Source organism: Schistocerca americana, chromosome 1, assembly GCF_021461395.2.
Source record: "Schistocerca americana isolate TAMUIC-IGC-003095 chromosome 1, iqSchAmer2.1, whole genome shotgun sequence".
Classification (NCBI taxonomy): domain Eukaryota; kingdom Metazoa; phylum Arthropoda; class Insecta; order Orthoptera; family Acrididae; genus Schistocerca; species Schistocerca americana.
In genome coordinates, this window is record NC_060119.1 from 543,743,821 (window position 1) to 543,768,014 (window position 24,194).

Genomic DNA, 24,194 nt, shown 5'->3' on the forward strand with positions numbered 1-24,194 from the left:
CAGCACTGAACAATAACTAACAGACATAAAACAATGAAACTTCTGGCAATTATACATCAAACACAGGCGTGTGCAGGGATGCCAACCACGTGTCCCTCCAACACACCATTGGTGCCAAATAATGAGTGTTTCAGAATTTCTGAATAGACCTAGCACGTAAATATATATCCAATACAAAAGGGGGAAATGTTGTTTGCACCATTGGTGCCATATTATGAGTGTTTCAGAATTTCTGAATAGACCTAGCACGTAAATATATATCTAATACAAAAGGGGGAAATGTTGTTTGCAAAAATCTCCAAAAGTTCTTGACTGATTTATTTCAATTTTTTACACAATACACTAATTAACATCTAGACTGACGTAAGCTACATCTCTTCTTAAACCACAACAAACAGGTTTTCTGTTAAAGCCAACTGCAAGATGTAAGTGCTGTACTGTGTGGTTTCATTTTCATTTTTACAATCAATTTCAAATATGGTAGCAAGGCATGTAAACCATTAGAAAACTGTTACTCACATGTATATTCTTTCCCCTTATATATAAGGGTGTCTGAAAAGTAATGCCTCCAAATTTTTTTATGTGAGAACTCTCATAGCTTTTTAAATAAAACAAGCATTATTACCATACAACATCTTTATATCTATGAGTTTATTTCTCAATTTAGTGATCCTGGCAACAAACACATTTCTCTCAACGAGAGACCAGTTTGTTGATACCATCACTGTAGAATGTTTGACTTTGTTGATGTAGCTGCAACCTCAGCGACACTTGCACAGCTTCATCACTTTGAAACTGAAGTCCTTGAAGGTATTCTTTAAGTTTGGGAAACAGACAAAAATAGGATGGGGCTAAGTTGGGACTGTGTGGTGGATGATCAATGACAGTGAACCCAAGGGTATCAAATTGATGCAGATGCCACAGCACTCGTACGTGGTTTGGCATTGTCATGCTGAAGGACAGGGTACTCCATGTGCAGACAAACTCTCTGAATTCGAAATTAGATTACATTATGCTGTTTCTCACGAACCGACATAGTTATGTTACAGACTGTCACGTTAAAATCTACATTTCAAAGCCCTCTAGTGGCAGATGACTGCAAATACATATACACGAAAAATAAAGATGTAGACTGTTAATACTGTTTGTCTTATTTAAAAAGTTTTAAGAGTTTTGAGGCAAAAAACAAAATATATATATATATATATATATATATATATATATATATATATATATATATATATATATATCTATCTCTCTCTGTGTGTGTGTGGAGGCAGTACTTTTCAGCATGACCTCATATATAATTTCGGACAAAAATTGTATACACAGCACTGTGCTGTTTTGTTTTCTTCCTTGCTGTTTTTTTAAAGAAAACAGGACAGGCCTATTTATGGCTCATCATGTTATGATTCTATGGAATCTGCATTGTCTGAAACATTGTGATCCTAACCATTTGCAGACTGAAACTACATAAACACTGTCACTAAACCTGCTACATAAACAAATCCATCAGATGGAGAGGTCTGTCTCATACATCGTATACCAATGATGCCAACCAATTAACCTATCCATTTTTAAGTGACTTAAATGCCCAATGAAGTTTCATTTGTAATAAAAATAAATATAACTCAGAGTCAGAGACAGGGGTAAGAGGACAGAGATCGGGCGGAAGTGGACACAGCAAGGGGTGAGGAGCACCCCAAACTTGTTATTGCTATACATTTTAGAATATAACATGCAATGATGAAATTATCCTCTAGAAGAAAGATATTCTATTAAGTAGTACTAGATTAAAAGTAATATGCACAGAGAGAGAGGGGGGAGCAGGTGTTGCACAGAGAGAGGGAGGGGGGGAGGAGGAGGAGGAGATAGACAAAGAGAGGGGGAGGAGGAGACTGACAGAGAGATGGGGGAGGACGTGATAGGCAAAAGGGGGGGGGGAGGAGTTTAGGATGTATATCCCATTCCCATAAAGATTTAGCACATGTGAACCATTGCTTGGTTCACTTGTAATTTTATATTCAAGCAATCAGTGACAAATAATTATTGTTCCTAATTTAATTGCATATTTTGTAGAAAACATAAAAGCAATTCCATTGTGGATCAGACTTTTATTAACATATAGTGATTTCAACTTCTCGCAAGACTCTTTCATGAAAAACACCTGAACACTGAGATTTGTAATTCAGTTTTAATTTTGCCATTTCTGATTTCAGTTTTTGTGCCCTCAGTGTGTGTAAGGAGATTGTCAATTTTCCCAGAAACAGACTCACAATTCAACATTTTCCTTTTTTATTTGTATCCATGCCTTGTATGAAGGGTCTGCCTTGGCAGCCACTGAAAGCTATGTGCTTTGCACTTTCCACTACCAATGAACATTTCTTGACCCTCTCTTTAACTTATTACACTATAGTCCCTTCTGTTTATAGTAGTTTCATAAATAGAGCTATCATTTGCTGCATTTAACAAATCTACTAGCACACTGGTCTCTCAGGATTTCTTGGCATGAAAGACTAATGATGTCTTTTCAGGTATTCAACCAAGTCTTTGATTTCATTTTTCTGCATAATTTTTGACAACTGACCCATTTGCCTTCTTCAGAGGGTGTGAGCTGTGTTATGGTTGGGCCAAGTAGTTAATAAATGAAAGAAAATTATGGCTTTGCCTTTTGTTGTGACTCGCCGATCTTTCAAAGTGCCGCCACGCAGTTATTCGCGTCCTCTACATGCGGCACTGTCTGCCAGACATGCAGCAGCAGCGCCACCTAAGCGGCCAGCCAGTCAGCGGCCGCTAGACTCGGACTCAGTTATGATTTGACTGTTAAAGTGTAAACACGTCTTACTCTGTTTACTTGATCTGTGACTTTCATGTATTGCGTCTTCCTTGAAATATATTTGTTCAACTTGAAGTTACAACAATTAGTGACGAGGATGGGATTTTTCTTTTCCATCGTTGACCCACATGTTTCCATGGCTACTTTAGAGCAACTATTGCAAGGTCTCATAGAACAGCAAACACTTCTCACAAGTGCGATTCGTGATTTCATCGCGGCATCAAATGCGGGGCGTCTCTCGTCGTTGTCTCTACATCCTTTTCTTCCTTACGACAAGACGGCGGTAGACTGGTCTGGTTATGAAAAACGTCTTCGACAGGACTTCTTGGCATTTCATGTCGCGGACGAGCAAACATGTAAGTCTCTGTTCCTTTCATGGATTTCACCTCAAATGTATCGGTTGTTGTCGCAATTGGCTCCTTTGAAAGATCCTGCGTTTTTGTCCTTTGCTGAAATGTGCTCACTTCTGTCCGTCTATTTTCAAAAGCTAACGCATGAGGTAGCCTCTCGTGTTGCCTTTTACGGTTGTCAAAAACAACCAAATCAATCCTATCGTGCTTGGGCTGCTGAACTTCACGGCCTCAGTAGAAAGTGTCAATTTGTTAGTGAAGTTCACAAAGAATCCTACGTCGATTCCATGGTTTTTGTTGTTGTGGTCTTCAGTCCTGAGACTGGTTTGATGTAGCTCTCCATGCTACTCTATCCTGTGCAAGCTTCTTCATCTCCCAGTATCCACTGCAGCCTACATCCTTCTGAATCTGCTTAGTGTATTCATCTCTTGGTCTCCCTCTGCGATTTTTACCCTCCACGCTGCCCTCCAATACAAAAATGGGGGATCCCTCGGTGTCTCAGAACATGTCCTACCAACCGATCCCTCCTTCTAGTCAAGTTGTGCCATAAGCTCCTCTTCTCCCCAATTCTATTCAATACCTCCTCATTAGTTATGTGATCTACCCATCTAATCTTCAGCATTCTTCTGTAGCACCACATTTCGAAAGCTTCTATTCTCTTCTTGTCTAAACTACTTATCGTCCATGTTTCACTTCCATACATGGCTACACTCCATACAAATACTTTCAGAAACGACTTCCTGACATTCAAATCTATACTCGATATTAACAAATTTCTCACCTTCAGAAACGCTTTCCTTGCCATTGCCAGTCTACATTTTATATCCTCTCTACTTCGACCATCATCAGTTATTTTGCTCCCCAAATAGCAAAACTCCTTTACTGCTTTACGTGCCCCATTTCCTAATCTAATTCCCTCAGCATCACCCAACTTAATTTGACTACATTCCATTATCCTCGTTTTGCTTTCGTTGATGTTCATCTTATATCCTCCTTTCAAGACACTGTCCATTTCGTTCAACTGCTCTTCCAAGTCCTTTGCTGTCTCTGACAGAATTACAATGTCATTGGTGGACCTCAACGTTTTTATTCCTTCTCCATGGACTTTAATTCCTACTCCAAATTTTTCTTTTGTTTCCTTTACTGCTTACTCAATATACAGATTGAATAACATCGGGGACAGGCTACAACCCTGTCTCACTCCTTTCCCAGCCACTGCTTCCCTTTCATGCCCCTCGACTCTTATAACTGCCATCTGGTTTCTGTACAAATTGTAAATAGCCTTCAGCTCCCTGTATTTTACCCCTGCCACCTTCAGAATTTGAAAGAGAGTATTCCAGTCAACATTGTCAAAAGCTTTCTCTAAGTCTACAAATCCTAGAAATGTAGGTTTGCCTTTCCTTAATCTTTCTTCTAAGATAAGTTGTAAGGTCAGTATTGCCTCACGTGTTCCAACAATTCTACGGAATCCAAACTGATCTGCCCCGAGCTCGGCTTCTACCAGTTTTTCCATTCATCTGTAAAGAATTCGTGTTAGTATTTTGCAGCTGTGACTTATTAAACTGATAGTTCGGTAATTTTCACATCTGTCAACACCTGCTTTCTTTGGGATTGGAATTATTATATTCTTCTTGAAGTCTGAAGGTATTTCACCGGTCTCATACATCTTGCTCACCAGATGGTTGAGTTTTGTCTGGACTGCCTCTCCCAAGGCCGTCAGTAGTTGTAATGGAATGTTGTCTACTCGGGGGGCCTTGTTTTGACTCAGGTCTTTCAGTGCTCTGTCAAACTCTTCATGCAGTATCATATCTCCCATTTCATCTTCATCTACGTCCTCTTCCATTTCCATAATATTGTCTTCATTTACATCGCCCTTGTGTAGACCCTCTATATACTCCTTCCACCTTTCTGCCTTCCCTTCTTTGCTTAGAACTGGGTTTCCATCTGAGCTCTTGATATTCATGCAAGTGGTTCTCCTTTCTCCAAAGGTCTCTTTAATTTTCCTATAGGCAGTATCTATCTTACCCCTAGTGAGATAAGCCTCTACATCCTTACATTTGTCCTCTAGCCATCCCTGCTTAGCCATTTTGCACTTCCTGTCGATCTCATTTTTGAGACGTTTGTATTCCTATTTGCCTGCTTCATTTACTACATTTTTATATTTTCTCCTTTCATCAATTAAATTCAATATTTCTTCTGCTACCCAAGGGTTTCTACTAGCCCTCGTCTTTTTACATATTTGATCCTCTGCTGCCTTCACTATTTCATCCCTCAAAGCTACCCATTCTTCTTCTACTGTATTTCTTTCCCCGATTCCTGTCAATTGTTCCCTTAAGCTCTCCCTGAAACCATGAACAACATCTGGTTCTTTCAGTTTATCCAGGTCCCATCTCCCTAAATTCCCACCTTTTTGCAGTTTCTTCTAGTATCTCCAGGGCTCTTCCATGTATACAACCTTCTTTCATGAATCTTGAACCAAGTGTTAGCTATGATTAAGTTATGCTCTGTGCAAAATTCTACCAGGCGGCGTCCTCTTTCATTTCTTAGCCCCAATCCATATTCACCTACTATGTTTCCTTCTCTCCCTTTTCCTACTCTCTAATTCCAGTCACCCATGACTATTAAATTTTCGTCTCCCTTCACTACCTGAATAATTTCTTTTATCTCATCATACATTTCATTAATTTCTTCGTCATCTGCAGAGCTAGTTGGCATATAAACTTGTGCTACTGTAGTAGGCGTGGGCTTCGTTTCTATCTTGGCCACAATAATGCGTTCACTATGCTGTTGGTAGTAGCTAACCCGCACTCCTGTTTTTTTATTCATTATTAAACCTACCCCTATTTGATTTTGTATTTATAACCCTGTATTCACCTGACCAAAAGTCTTGTTCCTCCTGCCACAGAACTTCACTTTTTAATTTTCTAACCTACCTGCCCGTTTAAGGGATCTGACATTCCTCACTCCGATCCGTAGAATGCCAGTTTTCTTTCTCCTGATAATGATGTCCTCTTGAGTAGTCCCCATCCGGAGATCCAAATGGAGGACTATTTTACCTCTGGAATATTTTATCCAAGAGGACGCCATCATCATTTAATCATACACTAAAGCTGCATGCCCTCGGGAAAACTTACGGCTGTTTTGCTTTCAGCCATTTGCAGTACCAGAACAGCAAGGCCATTTTGGTTAGTGTTACAAGGCCAGATCAGTCAATCATCCAGACTGTTGCCCCTGCAACTACTGAAAACACTGCTGCCCCTCCTCAGGAACCACATATTTGCCTGGCCTCTCAACAGATACCCCTCCATTGTGGTTGCACCTACGGTATGGCTAACTGTATCGTTGAGGCACGCAAGCCTCCCCACCAACGGCAAGGCTCACGGCCTGGATGCTGGAAGTTGGGCAACATGCCCTTCAGTTTGCAAATCCGACTCTAGATGAAGTCTTATCCATTGCTCAGTCTTTTGAAATTTCTCGCACCGCTGGAGCGCAAATAGAGGCATGGGGCGAAGTCGGGGAAATACAACCTCTGTGCGATGTTGACGAAGCGTGTGGCGTGTCCCCACCAGCCGACGTGGCTGCAGTATGCTCCCAAGCGCACCCTCGGCCTACCATAAACAAACCACTAAGAAACTGCAGCAAAACCCACAGCAACTTTCTTCATGTCCGCGGTGTTTTATGAAACATTCACGAGAAGATTGTCCACACCGTTGGGCCGTGTGTCACAACTGCAAAAAAAAAAAAAAAAAAAAAAAAAAAAAAGAGTCATGTGTAATCCATTTGCAAATCCAACCTCATACGTGATGTTCATGAATATGACGCTGATTCTGATTCTGTGTTGTCTGTCAATTGTACTTCTTCCCTTTCAGGGAAGTTATTCCTCAATGTCCAAATACTTGGTCGAGATGTTCGCATGCAGGTGGATACTGGTTCTGCTGCCACTATCATCAATTCTCAGACGTATCTTCAGTTGGGCTCTCCAATCCTGTCACCTGTCACTAGGCAATTACGGACTTACAATAAACAGAAGATTTCTCTCTTGGGACAATTTGATGCTGAGGTATCTTACAAATCTGTCGTTTGCACTGTTCCCATATTTGTGGTTGACCATAGTAATGTGGAGAATCTTTTTGGTTTCGATGCCTTTCGCGTTTTTGGGTTCTCCATAGATGACTCTGTCAATATTGGCTCTGATCCTATTCCTTATGCTCAATAGGATTCCTTGTCGACGACATTTTCGTCCCTTTTTTCTCCTGGGTTAGGCCGTGCAAACGACTTTGAAGCTCATATCACGCTCAAACTCACTGCTCAGTCTAAGTTTTTCAGGCTCGGCCCATTCCTGTGGCCCTTCATGATTCGGTCAAATGGGAGCTGGATCGTCTCACTGCTTCAGGGATCTTGCTTCCTGTCACTTCCAGTGAGTGGTCCTCTCCTGTCGTTGTCATTGCTAAGCCAAATGGTGATGTTCGTCTCTGTGGCAATTTCAAAGCCACTGTAAATGCTCAATGCCTTATCGACACTTACCCTATGCCTCGACCTGATGAATTGTTCACTAAACTTGCTGGAGGCCAGTATTTTTCTAAACTTGACCTGTCAGAAGCTTATCATCAACTTCCTCTCGGTGCTGCTTCCCGGCAGTTTCTGGTCCTTAACACACCTTTCAGCCTCTATCAATACCAACGATTGCCACTAAGGGTTGCCAGTGCCCCTGCGCTCTTTCAGCGATTCTTGGAACAATAATTGCTCACTGTCCCTGGGTGCATAAATTACCAGGACGACATTGTTGTCACTTGCTCCACCACTGACGAACATCTTCAAAATCTCTGCACACTTATTCATGTCTTACAGACTGCCGGTCTTAAGTGTAATCTTCAGAAATTAAAATTTTTTCAGGCATCTATCACATACTTGGGGTTTCAACTCTCTTGGGATGGTATTCGTCCACTTCAGCAAACAGTCGCTGCGATTGATGCCCTTACTTGCCCTACATCTGTTAAGGAACTGCAGGCCTTCTTGGGGAAAATAGCATACTATCACAAGTTTTTACTGTCTGCTGCTTCGGTGCCTCAGCCGTGCATCGCCTGTTGCATAAAAATGTGCCTTTTCACTGGTCCGCGTCATGCGATGCGGCTTTCCAGAAATTGAAGACTATGCTGAAACAGGCCCTGTGCCTGGCTACTTATCGACCTGGCCAACATCTTGTTCTTGCCACGGACGCCTCCCAATGCGGGGTCGGTGCAGTCCTTGCACACCATTTTTCTGACGGTGCTGAACAACCCATTGTTTATGCCTCCAAAACGTTCACGGGTGCCCAACAAAAGTATTCTCAAATTGAAAAAGAAGCTTTGGCCATTGTTTATGCTCTTCATAAGTTTGGTGTTTTTCTCTATGGATCCAAATTTCATCTTGTTACGGATCATAAACCACTTGTTTCCTTGTTTCATCCATCAACGTCACACTACGCCTCCAGCGTTGGGCTCTTTACTTGTCTTGTTTCAATTATGAGATTCATTTCCGGCCGACGGCTCAACATGTGAATGCTGATGCACTGTCTCGCCTTCCCATGGGTCATGATCTGGCATTCGATAGGAACGAACTTTTGTGTTTCCACCTGGATGTTGCCGAGCAGTGGGTTGTGGACGGGTTCCCCATCACTGGGGACCGGCTGGCGGCTGCTACGGGTTCTGACCCTACCCTCTCCCGGGTTTTATGCTGTATTCAGAAGGGTTGGCCAGATCGTCCCTCCGCGGAGACTTCTGATCCATTGCAGAACTACTACGCTTTGCATTACCACCTCACTGCTAGGGATGGTGTTATCTTCTTTTCCACCGAAAATGCTTGGCCGCGTGTTGTGGTACCTGCGTCCTTGCGTGCTTCGGTCTTGTGCCTCCTTCACCAAGGGCACTGGGGTGTCTCCCGCACAAAATCTCAGGCACGCCATCATGTGTTCTGGTCCAGCATCGACTCTGAAATCGCACACATGGTCGCTGCCTGTGCCCCTTTTGCATCACAGGCCGCCGCCCCGAAGTCATTTTTGTCACCGTGGCCTTCGCCTGAGAAGCCCTGGGAGTGTATTCATGCTGACTTCATGGGACCTTTTTTAGGTACTTACTGGCTTCTCATTATTGACGCTTACTCTAACTTTCCTTTCATTGTCCGTTGCACGTCGCCTACCACCGTGGTAACCACCAATGCTCTAGCTCGCATTTTCTCTTTGGAAGGCCTTCCCTCTACTCTTGTTACTGATAATGGTCTGCAATTTGCCTCTTCTGATTTTGCGGATTTTTGTGCACGTCACAGCACCATGCATGTCACGGCCCCTCCGTTCCATCCACAGTCTAACAGCGCGGCTGAACGACTGGTCCGCACATTTAAGGCTCAGATGCGGAAACACCTGACTTCTTCTGCTGCTGATGATGTGCTTCTCCAATTTCTGGCTTCGAACCGTTTCAGATCCATGGGCGACCACAGCCCAGCTGAGCTCTTACATGGCCGACAGCCCCGCATTCTACTTTATCTTCTGCGGCCTTCCAACTCACGGCCGCGGGTGCCTTCGCTTGGCTGGTTCACCGACGACGACCTTCTATGGGGACAGGGATATGGCAGGCAGCCAAAATGGAGACCTGGCCGCATCTTATGACACCGTGGCCAACGCCTGTATGAAATCCAGATGCACACGGGTGTTGCAGTGCGCCATTCGGACCAGCTTCAGCCTCGTGTGCCGGCAACGCCTGTTCCGGATGCCGCTACACCACTTTCGGCTCTACCTGATGCTCGGGATACTGGAATCTCTCATTACTTACAACACAGTCCTCTCACCATCATATTGGTGCCAACAAAAGAACTGACGCCACCAGTAGACGTGTCCATGCAGGAACCAGACGACCATCAGCTGTCGGAGCAGCTCTACTCGCCTCCTTCTCCGACAGACGTGGACACATCGCCAATGTCTCCTGTTATAGCAACCGGACTTGCCACAATGGGCAGATTGGTACACGGGGCCCCAGCAGATTCGACCCCCACGTCTCCTGTCATCTCGACCCGTTATCATCGGGGACACTTCCGTCCGTACGGGAAGCCTCCTCCTCAAGACTTTACGGCCAGTCAAACAACACGTATGGACGTTAGCAATCTACAGGCCTCCTCCTGTGCAAAAACTTCAAAGGCGGGGAAGGTGTTGTGACTTGCCGATCTTTCAAAGTGCCGCCGCGCAGTTACGCGCGTCCTCTACATGCGGCGCTGTTTGCCAGACATGCAGCAGCAGTGCCACCTAAGCGGCCAGCCAGCCAGCGGCCACTAGACTCGGACTCAGTTATGATTTGACTGTTAAAGTGTAAACACGTCTTACTCTGTTTACTTGATCTGTCACTTTCATGTATTGCGTCTTCCTTGAATTATATTTGTTCAACTTGAAGTTATAACAGTTATTATGCATAACTCCTGGCTGGAGTGCATGATAGCACAGCTCACAAAATCTGTAACCACAAGCACACTAATTACTAGAACATTTCCTACCAAAGAATGACCAACTGGAGCATCACAGTTGTGTTTATGTCACAGCTGCTACATACACTCTTATTCCAGAGTTGAGGATTTCTAAATCCTGTATGAGATACAACTAAGCACATTCTTACTTAGTGTGCTGAATATAGAAACTTCTTTATCATGTTTAAGGTGATTTTGAAATCTGGCAATTATTTCTAATGCCATTAAGCTCACATCTATCAGTCTCAATGTGAAAATGTTGTTGGCTACCAGCAAAAATGTTTTTAAGGAACCATCATCAGCTACAAAATTTTCAGTTACTTTAGCAAATGAATTTGCTAATCTTTACAAAGTAGATATTTGAAGAACTGCATTTTAGCCGTCAGCTATACGAATTACTCGTTATTCTTTAACAGTTTTGATTGAAGCAACCATCATCACAGAAAGAGAAAACAGTGCACCAGACTGATAAGCAAGTCATCTTTCCTTTAAATGAAGTGAAAGCCCTGAAAGTTACAAGATGTTTGTATAGACATACGTAATGACTTTAAATAGCATACAATTTGCCTCTCAGTAAATTACAACAGAAACAGAAGTTAAGCAGATAGGAAATGACTATCAAAAACTGATAATTAAACCATAATAAAATATACAAATGGTGTTCAAGGTGAATCCTTAGAACAATAGCACACGGAGAAAGTGGCCCAGGGAAACAGCTCATTTTCAAGGGGACAGCTCTTGCATCAAAACATGCAAGATGTTCGATGCTCATCACCTTCTGCAAACAACACCCTGACAAATGGAATGTCCAGTGGTTTCGATCAACAGTTTCCACAAACGACCCTCTCATCTGTGGCTACCATACTGCAGAGCATACCAGGTCACACCTTGTCCCAAAATAACCAAGTATGGTTGACATCCAACAAATGACTCAGCTCTACCAAGGTGCCATTGGGTCACAGAATTCACAATTGATGCCAGGCATGAGTATACTCAGGCTGTCCATAACTGAGTGAGAATGAGGTTTGCCATCGTGCTGTGCATCCAATCTTACATGGCCTAACAAGCCAATCCAAGCAAAAAGGCTCAATGTTCTAAATAAAATTCAGAATTTTTGAAGGCATAAAATATTGCCAGAGCTTCTAACTTGTAGACTGAATAATTTGCCTCTACACTAGATTACGACCTGGATGTATACTTGACAGGGCATCACTAGTCACTGCACTCCGACACGAAAACCGCCAGTCCAGAGATGGATATGTCTGTTTGAAGCATAAAGTTTTTCTCAAAATCAGAAATGGCTAACACGGGTGTTGTACTAACAGCCTGCTTCAAGGCATCGAAAGCAGCTTGCTGACTATTCACCCATTGAAATGGTATGTCCTTATGATACAATATGTTAAGATGAGCTTCTAGCTGAGCAAATCCTTAAATGAACTTACAAAAAAAGTTAATCATACCAATACATCGAGTGACATCTCTCTTCCCTCTGGATGCATCATTCGTCAGAGTCCTTTTTTGGTGAAGGTGAGCATTGAGCATGTTAGATGCAAGAGCTGTCCCCTTGAAAATGAGCTGTTTGCCTGGGCCACTTTCTCTGCGCGTTATTGTCCTAATGATTCACCTTGAATATAATTTGTATAGTTTATTGTGGTTTTAATTGTCAGTTTCTGGTGGTCATTCACTCTCTATGTAATTTCAAAGTTGTTGAACACTAATCTTACCATTAACTGTAAGTTGTGGAACGCAAATATCTTGTTTACCTCATTGTAAACTGTTGTGCACTATCACAAGTGCTATAAATCATATGTCTGCTGTGGTGCAGCAACAGAATTATTGGATTTGCTCTAAAGTTTAGTTAAGTTAAATTCATGAAGTTGAAGTTTTAACTTCTGGTAGGACAGTGTTATTTAAATGTTCTTAAAGAGTTAATTACCTACAGTTAAGGTCATAAGTCTTAAATTTTACTTGCTGCTTATTTTTTTAATGTTTCTTGTTTTAAAGATTTTTTATAATCTAGAGCTAAACTTAAAGGTTTCATTATTTAAGGTCTTGTTGCTCAGCTATTATAAGGAATCCTTAGAATTTCACTGTCTACATTATTTGTGGCCGATTCTGGCTAGCCTTAAGATTTTATGTTTTGTGCCTTTTACAATGCACCTTCTTTTCATTTCAGTTGTGTCTTAACTGCCCAAGGGGCCAATCTGTGAATCTGTTCCCTGTGGGTCAGACATGCATCACTGTAATACAAAATTTGAAGTGTTCTTCCTCTTATGAACTGCTAAAGTTGATAATGAGATGTTGCCCACATTGTTTATCAATTCAATCATGCTGTGTGCGTTAAATATTCTCAAGGATCAATAAAGCCACTGTTTAGTTTCGTTAAATATTTTTGTGGCCTATATGCTTACCACTCAACCTAAATCGTCGCTTCATACCACATGGTAGCAGAGCGTCATTAATACTATTCCAGAGAAAAATGTTGTAATTGACCAGTTATTAGAGAAAATTGTTTCCCTTCAACAGAAAATGAATGTGCTTCAATGGGAAGGCAGTGAGGAACATCAAATGATGTCGCATATTGGTAACGGGGATCGCATGTCAGTTAACAGCAGACAGACAGAAGTTTCCTACTCATTTGGTAAATTGTTGAATTTGATATTGCCTATTCTACAGCAGTTAAGTCAGTTAGCATTGAACTATAAAAATTTTATGGTTATTTGCTAGGTTAATGATTCATATTGAGGTTTTTCAAATCTCTTATGCTGTCATTTTGCAAGTGATTTGTCCATTGGCTGTGGGGTGGCTATCCAGAATGATTTATAACAGTATTCAGAAAGGTCAATTTTTGCAGCACTTGCACAATAAAATTATTGAAGAAATTCTTTCTAAGAGAGTGAGAAATGGGCTTATAACGAATTTCATTTTCATGTTCAGTTGTCGACCGAAGCCTCTGCTAACTATGATGAAAGTACGAGGGTCATTCAATAAGTAATGCCCCACATTCTTTTTCTCAGAACATATTTATTACTAAGAGTCAGAATCTGGTGACAATATACATCAACATTTCTTTTCCATGACCTATTTTTCTACATAGTCTCCATCACGTTGTATGGCCATATGCCAACGTTGTGGAAGAGCATGTATTCCCTGCTGGTAAAAACTCTTGTACTGTAGGTGTAGCCATGTTTTCATTGCATGACTGTCACTGTTGTCATCTTCAAAGTGTGTTCCCTGTAGAGCATCTTTAAGTGGCCCAAAGAGATGGATGTTTGAGGGTGTCAGGTCTGGACTGTAGGGTGAATGAGGCAATGCTGTCCAACCAAACTTAGATATGTGTTCCTGGGTTCTCAGACTTGTGTGTGGGTGTGCATTATCATGTTGGAGCAAGGTTTCTGCTGGATTCTTGTCCAATCAAACAAGTCAGGAATGGTTCTTGAGTTTATTCATAGTCTTCATTTATGTCTATGAACTGATGGTTGACCCTCTAGACATCACATCCACAAGAATGACATCATGTCACCATGACTTTTCCGGCAGAGGAGATTGTCTTGAATTTCTTCTTTTGGGGTGAATGAGGATGAGGCCACTCCAATGAACTACCTTTTGGTTTCTAGCACAAAGTGGTGCACCCAGCTTTCGTTCCCCTCAGAGATCCATGACAGAAAGGCCTCTCTGTCAGTCTCAAAACACTCCAACAATTCAGATGAAACAGCCTTTCTTTGAATCCTGTGGTCTGCTGTGAATATTCATGGAACCCATCATTAGCATCTCTTTGAATATCCTTGATTATTATTGATAATGATTATTGCAGAGCACTTCCAATGCTGACCGACAACTGTAGAGCCAATTGTCAAGTTGTGATGTGCCAGTCAGCACAAATAATGGCATCCACACGATTCTGCATGTCTGGAGCAGTGCCTGTGACAGGATGTACTGAGTATGGCTGACCATGGAGCTCTGTTTCTGTATTTCCTGAGGCTGTAACTTTGTTTATCCATCGCCCAAATATACTCCTATCAACTGCATCATCACCATACACTGCACAGAAATGTTTATGGATGTTCACCACAATTTCTTTTTCTGCTGCTCACAAGAATTCAATAACAGCACACTGCTTGTAAAGTGAATCATATGTAGATACGAAATTGACTCTGTACTATGGCTCTGCCATCTGCCAAAATGGTTCAAAACCTCACCACCACAGAGAACAAACATCAAATGTGAAGCACCAACAAGGACATTTGCCTATGTATATTAATGGCTTTTTTTAAAAAAAAAAAAAAAAAAAAAAAAAAAAAAAAAAAAAAAAAAAAAAAAAAAAAAAAAAAGGGAAAGGAAAGAAGTTGTGCATTATTTATTGATATTAGGATGGCTAAAGTTGCTTTAGACCTTAAATTCACTAAAGAACAAACTGTTGCTAGTATTTTGGACAGTACGCGGCAGGAAGGCTGCCTGAGAGTTACATTCCATGAGTAACAGGTAAGCTTTTGTAATCTTGATCACACTGCGAGCACTGTTGAAGGAATTCATTTTAGTGACAAGAAAAGTGATAGTTCAAAGGGTGTGCGGAAGCAAGTCAGCTCCTTCTCATGGGTTTATCGAGAAACAAATAACTGTCTGGCAAGAAAACTGTTTCATTGTGCACAATCAGGCCATTTTGCCAGAAATTGTGTGGTACATAAAAAGAATCATACAAGCTGACACCAGGAGTGGGCTGCTCACCATCTTGGTGCTTACTGGGTGCCACCAGACTGTTGTTGGTTGTTGCAGGTGTGTGCCTTAATTACTGAAGGGCCAGTGGGTGCTTCTTTGTGACTCTGGTGACAATTTGAGTTTAATGATTTTACAATGGTTCTTAAGGTACAGAAACAATTGTGAATTTCCTGAACTAACAACAGTGAAGCCGAGTCTGTTCCTATTGTGAGTCGAGTGAGGGCTCACATTAAGATTTATGATTACATTTGCTATCATGAATTGTCTGTCTGTTGATGTCATTTTGGGTTGTGGTTTTCTTGTTAAGGCAAACTGCTTGTTGTATTTTGCATATAGATCATTCTGGTTTAAGTTTAGTTCAGGTCAGAGGTATCAGTCTTGCAATTATTCTATGGTTTGGGTTAATTATGTACAAACAAGTGAAGTGGAGTTTGATTTTGCTCATTTGAAGAGGGAAGAGGCTGAGCACTTGATGAGGGTTTTGGAACAATTTCTGAATGTTCTTACTAAGCGTCTGTGAGTTATAAACTGCATTCATTACTGAACCCACAGCTGAATGAGAGTGAGGTTTACCCTTGCACCTAGCAGGCTGGGACATCAGCATTACCATGGCTGTGCCAATATTCCTTATGGAATCTGCATGCAGCTCCACAGATAAAATTGACTGATGTCGATAACAAGTCACATCCATGAGGCAGAACTCCACTGTTTCGCTTCCTGGACTGACTTGTCATGAGTGCCTCATCTCACTGCTAGAAGAAGCCTTGCCAATACCCATGGCAGTGACACCAGAGCAGCCACTGCCAACTTTAGGCGAATGATAGCATATGTAAAATCAAATTGAGCTATCATACATGAGATCGAGCCAGCACCAAACTGGCTCAACTGTAATCAAATCTTGTACAGAATAAAGAATTTGTACAGTTGATGGTTAATATTCAGTTCTTCAAGCTCCTAACAGCTGTAGCAAGTCACCCCAATAAAATATTACAAAGGATATAATTACAGTTTTCAGCTTACTCTTGACTGTTAGTTATAGCTAAAACATCCATAATATATGTGTACCCTCCCATTTCTTTGATTTTGAGTTTGTTCCATATATTCAGATCATTTATCTCTTCAATGTGATATTCGAGAAAGAGAGGAAGAAAAGGATAATAGGTTTTAATATTCCATCAATGACAAAGTCATTACAAATGGAACATATGCTCAGAATGGACAAAGATGGAGACAGAAAAGTGTCCTTTTCAAAGGTACCATATCCCTGTATCCTGCACATGATAACCAACATTTTGATGGCAAGACAGAAATTTGAACAATTATGTTTACTCTGTGTATACCACTACTGTTTGTACTTATGCCTACTTTATGTCAATTTAAAATATCAATTAATTTATAGATATGTTTGATGGTTACATATAAGAAGCTGGAAGAAACCTCTGGATTCAGAACATCAGCTTCATTACATGTTTTTAACATTATACAATTAATGTAACTTTTTGAGTACTGCTTTTTTCCTTCTCTATTCCAACAACAGACTACAAACATAAGTTACATTAGCAATGAAATGCTACACGTAGGTCACTGTACAAATGCCTTAAGCTGCTGGTTACATATGAAGTTTAACAAGAGTAGTAGTTCTAGTAACATTTATATGTTGTAATCGGACACACTTAGCTAGTGTACATCTGCAGGGGAAAAATTGCAACTCTAGTGTAAAACAACGTTGTTCGCTTTTCACAACTGTAGTGTATGAAAGAAACAAAATATCATTGAATTAATATATTATAAAAATGGATATAAATTTTTTTCATGTATCATAGATTTTTCTTCTGTGAGATAAGATCTTTTCTGTACGGTCAGTAGCTCTCACAGTCAGTGAAAGCGATGAGTTCTATACTTGAATACAAATGGGAAATTACATCTCATCAGAGGGTAGCTGGGTGTATTTTGTCCCGTAGACCTACATTGTTTCCAGATTACATGTAAATTGAAAGGGGATGACTTCATACAGCTGAAGGGGGGCATTAAGCGGAATCAGTGGTGATGAGCAAAAATGTGTGTCGGACCAGGATTCAAACCCAGGATCTCCTGCTTATTACGCAGGAGCAATACCCACTGTACCATCTGGGACACAGCATTATTGCAACTGCACGGACTATCTCGGTATGCCTCATGGCAAACCCACACTCCCACCAAGTGCCACCTATCCGCAGTTGCTACCCATACCCCTGCTGGCTACTTTGAGATTCTCACAGGAGGACAGACATACTGGTGCATTCGCACTGAAGATTGCCCAGCCAGGCATATGAATTATTTGAATCCATGGTGTCTGTTCCTTTAAAAGAACAGACACCACACACATCCACAAAAAACAAAACAAAACAACATATATTGTACATACAGTGTTTCACAACTGCGGGATCTGCATGGTGTCTCTCCTTTCAAAGGAACAGACACCATGCATTCAAGTTATTTCCAGATTATTAATTCCAAAATTAAATGTGCAACTTGTTATTGCTGTGCATTTTAGAATGTAACATACAATGAAGAAATCGTCCATCAATGAAAGGCATTCTACTCAGCAAATATGTACTTACATAGTAGCAGATTAAAATTAAGGTGTACACACACACTGAACAGGGATGGTGTGATACACTATCAATGATATAACTCTCTGCTAATGAAGAACCCATAATGATGGATAAAAGCAGAAAAATAAACTACAAATTGATATTTCGAATGTAACTAGTAACACATTTAATTGCTAAATAAGACAGGATGAAACCTATACCTCTTTGTGGTGCAATGATTTCTGTGCTCTTGACACCTGTACATTTTGAACTGCTGTGTTATTTATTTTCTGCAGTTTCTGTATAAAACTATCTCTCTCAACAATTTTTTTCTCCAAGTGTTTGTTCCGTTTCGTTAACTCCATTATCAGAGTGACTGCTTTATCTGAAATGATCTGCATGATTCGTGAATTCTGAAATGATAGCAACCACATAACTGATGCTCATAGAAAATCACAGGAATAGTAGCAGTAACAAATTAGTACACTGACATACATTTATTGGATTCATTAAGTGTTCAATTTGTTGATCTCTTGTGCGCACTGCTTCTTCCATCTTAAGCAACTGGATTTTTTGTTTTTGGTTTTCATCTTTTAGATTAGAAACATATGATTTCAAATGAGTTATTTCATCCCAGAGGTCTTCCTGCAATTTGAAATTACTATCAATATTCAGACAATTTCTGGTGAAAATGATACAAAAAATAGATGAACAACTTGCGCTTATCAAAAACAAGTACACCAAACTGTTGGAAGTATAACAAAAAGACAGTAAAAGTCAGTTCATGAGGGAAGTCATGTGGAGGTATAAAAAGGAAACAGAAATTTGCTAGCAATTAACTTTTTTCCTTCTACTGCCAACTTATTTGAAGTAGTTCAGCAGCTTTATAAAATTAAATATAAACGGATGTCAGAATCATAAATTAGGGGGGAAAAAAATCACATCCCACTGCATACCCAGAAGTTATTCTGGTTCACATTACTACTAAGTTGATTAGATACCTCAATATCGTCCTCACAATGAATTATGCTATCATTTGGAGCCCAACATCTCATAGTACATGAAAGGTACATTGCTTTCGTACAGCAACATAACTTCGCTGAGACCAGTATTGGTAACACAACACATTACCTACAGGGGTTGGACAAAAATATGAAAAAACTGTGAGAAATGCATTCTTGAACATAAATTCAGATGATACCCAACATTGGAGGTTGCACTGTTGTATCTGACCACAAATGTCTCCTGTTCTAACGGCTTTGGATGACGATTTAAGTGCAAAGTAGATACCCAAACTTCCACTTCTTTTACGAGACGACTTACTTGAGATGCTCGGCCGATCTTCCTTCCTGGCTAGCCTGCTGCTGCTGTAAACTCTCTTTCAGTTCTTCTCCAAAGTATGCTGCTAGGTACAGGAATCTCTTAAGACTCTTTCTACTTATAAAAATAAGTAGACATACAAAGTTTCATTTGCTTCAACTAACGACATATATTTGAACTTAAGACATTTTACATATCCCACTCTTCACATAAATATATACTGTTTAGTATCTCATGTCTCCAAATGTCAGAAACAAACTAATTTACATATAAGAGAAAGGTGGCTTAGATACCCTGTCCATTCTCAACATGAATCAGGATACATGTCTTCCCTTCAACAAGGCTAAAACAAGAGTTTTTCTCAAGAGTACCTTCTCAACTGTTCTTGTTATTATAACAATGGTCACTGACACAATTAGCACAGAATAACATAGAAGCACCATGGTTCTTCCGTACACTTTCACTAAAACTTCCATGGATTGCCTGACAAGTACTTGTCATTGCCGTTTGACCACTGTGTCTACATTCTTCTTGCGACTGAATTTCAAACCTGCACACACAAACATGTGACATGCAGTAGGTAGGATTCTATCATCCCAAACTCACATGTACAATATCGTGTGTTCGAGATGGTAGAAGGCTGAGTGGTTCTAGAATTTATGCAGAACTTCTCTAAACACTACAATGTGCAATGTCCTGAACACATTGCAAGAGTCAGAAGTGGTTGGAATAGTGTTCCATGTAGTTTTGATTGCACTATGTTGGAGCTTAGTGAATCTGAACATGGGCAAATGGTTGGTGCTTGTTTGGGAGGTGTTTCCATAACCAAGAGAGCCAAAGTATTTGGTTTTTCAAGAGGCATTGCATCAAAGATGCATATAGGGAAAATGGAAAAACATCATCTGCTAAGACAAATGTAGAAGAAAATGTGTGCTGAGTGATCATTATGGACAATAACTGAAGAGGATTGTGATGAAAAAGAAGGAAGTCAGCAGAAATAGTCATTGCAGAACTCAATGTCACACCTGTGAATCCTGTCAGCATCTAATCAACATGAAGCGAGCTCCAGAAGCAGGTCATTGCAAGGCAAACTGGAATTCCAAAACCACTTATCAGTGCTGCAAAAGTCCATAAATGGAAAATGTGGTGCTGAAGCCATAAAACTGGATTAAGGAGCAATGGGAGAAAGTCATTTGGACAGATCGAGATGGCGTCGAAGGTAAAAGTTCGAAATGTGTTTCTCCACAAAAACGTAAATTTTGCAACAAAAAAGAAATCGTGTGAAAACTGCAAGGGCGAAATTACGAAGCTAAATGAACGAATTAGTAGCCTACAGTTCGTAATCAATGCCCTGAAAATGGATATTACAAAAATTCAAGAAAGAAAAACTTAAGTGAACATGCCACGTTTTCTACATGATAGTTCGACAGTTTCCAAAAAGTGGACAAAGGTGAAGTGCAACAGCCGCAAACAAAAAGTACAAGATCAAGAGAATTGTGAAATAAATGTAAGCTTCGTGCATGACAACTTATTTCAAGTACTTTCCACAACAGATTGTGAAGTGCAGTGTTTAGTGATAGTGCTCATGAACCATGCGAAAAGCAAAAGGATGTTGTAAATAAGCCAGAACAAAAAAATTTGTTGACGCAGAGAAATAAGAAATCCAACTTAAATTTAGTAAACAAACATCTGCTGACCTTATGTAGTTCCGATGGATTATCGGCTTGTGTGAAAAAGAAAGAGGAAATAAACAGCGCAGTTAGGCCTACATTTTGTAGCTCCAAAACAGTTACAAAAATTGAAATGTATTCAGACAGCCAAGGGCGAAACATAGCTACTGACTTTTGTAATAAAAACAATGTGAACTTAACTTCCATGGTGAAACCAGGTGCAAAACTCTGCACAGCAACCGCAATAAGCCACGAAAAAATTCCCACATTAAGCAACAAAGACTTTGCCGTTTTCCTGGCGGGAACAAACAACGTTGCAAGAAATGAAAAACAAGATCTGTTGCTTTCACTTAAAAGGCAACTGTATGAACTAAGATGTAATAATGTCATTGTATTTTCAGAACCACATCGTCATGACCTAGCGGAATAGTCCTGCGTTAACAAAGAAGTGGAAAGTGCAAATAGTGAGATGAAACAGATATGCAGACAATTTGAAAATGTGACTTTCATTGATATAAGCAAACTAGGAAGGAGATTCCATACTAGACATGGTTTCCACCTAAATAGATTAAGAAAAAATTTTGTAATTGGAAAAATAATAGAAATAGTAAATGCCAAAACGAAAGTAAGTTGTGACACTTCAAACGTAATTCCCCTCAAGGATAAGACCCACAAACTACTTGGTGAATCTGAAAATGAAGCATCACCACTACAAGACAAGTGTGATGTTCTGACATCGCAAGAAAACACCCCAAGTGCTAGCAGTTCACAAGGAAGCATATCAATAACAACAGAACCAACACCTGAAGTATCAGAAACAGCTACACCATCATCATCATCATCATCATCATCATCAACAACAACAACAACAACAGAAATGACAGCATCAATAACACTGGGAGCTACACCACCACCACCAGCAGCAAGCAACTCACCATATCCCAGTGAATGACCTACAAGGTGCAGAAAACCTGTCCTTCCGGAGGATTTTTGGTACCTCGCCAGGGCAAGGAATGGAGTATGACACCACAAAATGTAAATACAAATGTAACCAATTCTCATCCTCATCACCTGCAGATTCTAAGCTAAAACATTCAGTGTCTTAGAAATAAATCATTAATACTTGAGGTAGCTATGAACAGCGCAAATATTGACTGCATGTGCATTGTGCAGCATTGGTGCAGAAGTTTTGAACTAACAAGGGAACCTCCCCATCGCACCCCCCTCAGATTTAGTTATAAGTTGGCACAGTGGATAGGCCTTGAAAAACTGAACACAGATCAATTGAGAAAACAGGAAGAAGTTGTGTAGAACTGTGAAAAAATAAGCAAAATATACAAACTGAGTAGTTCAAGGGAAGATAAGCAACAATAAGGACGATAAGAAGGCAGGAGCGCCGTGGTCTCGTGGTAACGTGAGCAGCTGCGGAACGAAAGGTCCTAGGTTCAAATCTTCCATCAAGTGTATATTTTAATTTTTTATTTTCAGTTTATGTGACAAAATCTTATGTTTTCATCACTTTTTTGGGAGTGATTATTATATCCACAAGAAAACCTAAATCGGGCAAGGTAGAAGAATCTTTTTACCCATTCGCCAAGTGTACAAGTTAGGTGGGTCGACAACATATTCCTGTCATGCGACGCACATGCCGTCACCAGTGTCGTATAGAATATATCAGATGTGTTTTCCTGTGGAGGAATCGGTTGACCTATGACCTTACGATCAAATGTTTTCTGTTCCCATTGGAGAGGCACGTCCTTTCGTCTACTAATCGCACGGTTTTGCAGTGCGGTCGCAAAACACAGACACTAAACTTATTACAGTGAACAGAGATGTCAATGAACGAATGGACAGATAATAACTATGCAAAAATAAAGAAAGTAAAATTTTCAGTCGAGGGAAGACTTGAACCAAGGATCTCTCATTCAGCATCTGCTCACGCTACCACGGGACCACGGCGCTTCTAAGCACACTTCGTCCATGATGTTGCTTATGTGGTCCATGGACTACTCAGTTTGTATATTTTGCTTATTTTTTCACAGTTCCACACAACTTCTTCCTGTTTTCTCAATTGATCTGTGTTCAGTTTATCAAGGCCTATCCAATGTGCCAACTTATAACTAAATCTGAGGGGGGTGCGATGGGGAGGTTCCCTTGTAAGTAGCATTAATATTCTTCCGTTTACGTTGGCAAGCCAATATTGTAGAAAAAATACAAAAAAAATGGAGGTGTATGTATATTTACCAAACCAAGTATCAGCTATAAAAGAAGGTGTGAAGCTGAATGATTGAGTGTGGAAAATCATTTTGAAGCAGCAGCTGTGCAGTTGAATGAAATACAGGGAAAAGTCATAGTCATAGAAATATACAGACCACCTACTGGTAATGCAGACATAATCTTTAACCAATTAGAAATATTGGTTAACACACTGTTCACCGATAGAGCCACTGTAGTTGTGTGTGGTGACTTCAATATTAATCTTATGAGTGAAAGTAGGCTAAAAGACCAGTTCCTAAATCTGTTATGTAGTTTCAACCTGCTTGCACACATACACACACCCACAAGAATAACAAATAATACAGTCAGTCTTATTGATAACATATTTTCAAATGTAGGACGCACAGAAGTTGAAGTAACAAATACTGAATTGAGATTATCAGACTACAATACTCTTGTCCTCAAAATTCCTTCAAGGCCACTGAAAGAGAAAAAAACACACTTCATGTATAAAAGAAATTTTTCTACAGAAAACTGTGTAGAATTCATAAATATGCTAACTAATGAGGCTTGGGCAGAAGTACTATCCCTAACAAATACAAATGATGCATATAACACATTTTCTTCCATTTTCATGTGATATTTTGAAATGTGTTTTCCAAAAAAGCTGTCAAAAATCAGGTCACATGGCAATACAAAGCCAAGTTCTTGGATCACAGCTGGCATCAAAACTCCCCGTGGAACTCTAAAGAGACTAATTTCTAAAATGAAAACATCCACAGACCCACAATTCATAGAATATGCCAGGAATTACAAGAGGGTATACAGAAAAGTAATTGCTAAAGCAAAATTCATGAGTAATGATAGTTTTATAAGACAGTCTGAAAACAAATCAAAAGCCATATGGGGTATTGTGAAGACTGAAACGGGGAAGAGTTGTGAAAACCAGGACATTAGCCTTAAAAATTTAAAAATGTCAATATTAATAAACAAGATTTGTCAAATTATATTAACAATTATTTCATAA

General features: G+C 40.2%; 1 protein-coding gene across 2 annotated transcripts in view; it reads right to left on the reverse strand.

Annotated features, from left to right (window-relative positions):
• Positions 1-24,194, reverse strand: part of LOC124605762 — a 267,727-nt gene that overhangs the window by 216,246 nt on the left and 27,287 nt on the right. For both annotated transcript variants that reach the window (XM_047137657.1, XM_047137650.1), the window contains exons 2-3: positions 18,456-18,605; positions 18,182-18,373 (exon numbers count right to left, since the gene is read on the reverse strand). In XM_047137657.1, coding sequence (XP_046993613.1) covers positions 18,182-18,373; positions 18,456-18,605 — 342 coding nt within the window. The remainder of the gene's footprint in view (positions 1-18,181; positions 18,374-18,455; positions 18,606-24,194) is intronic.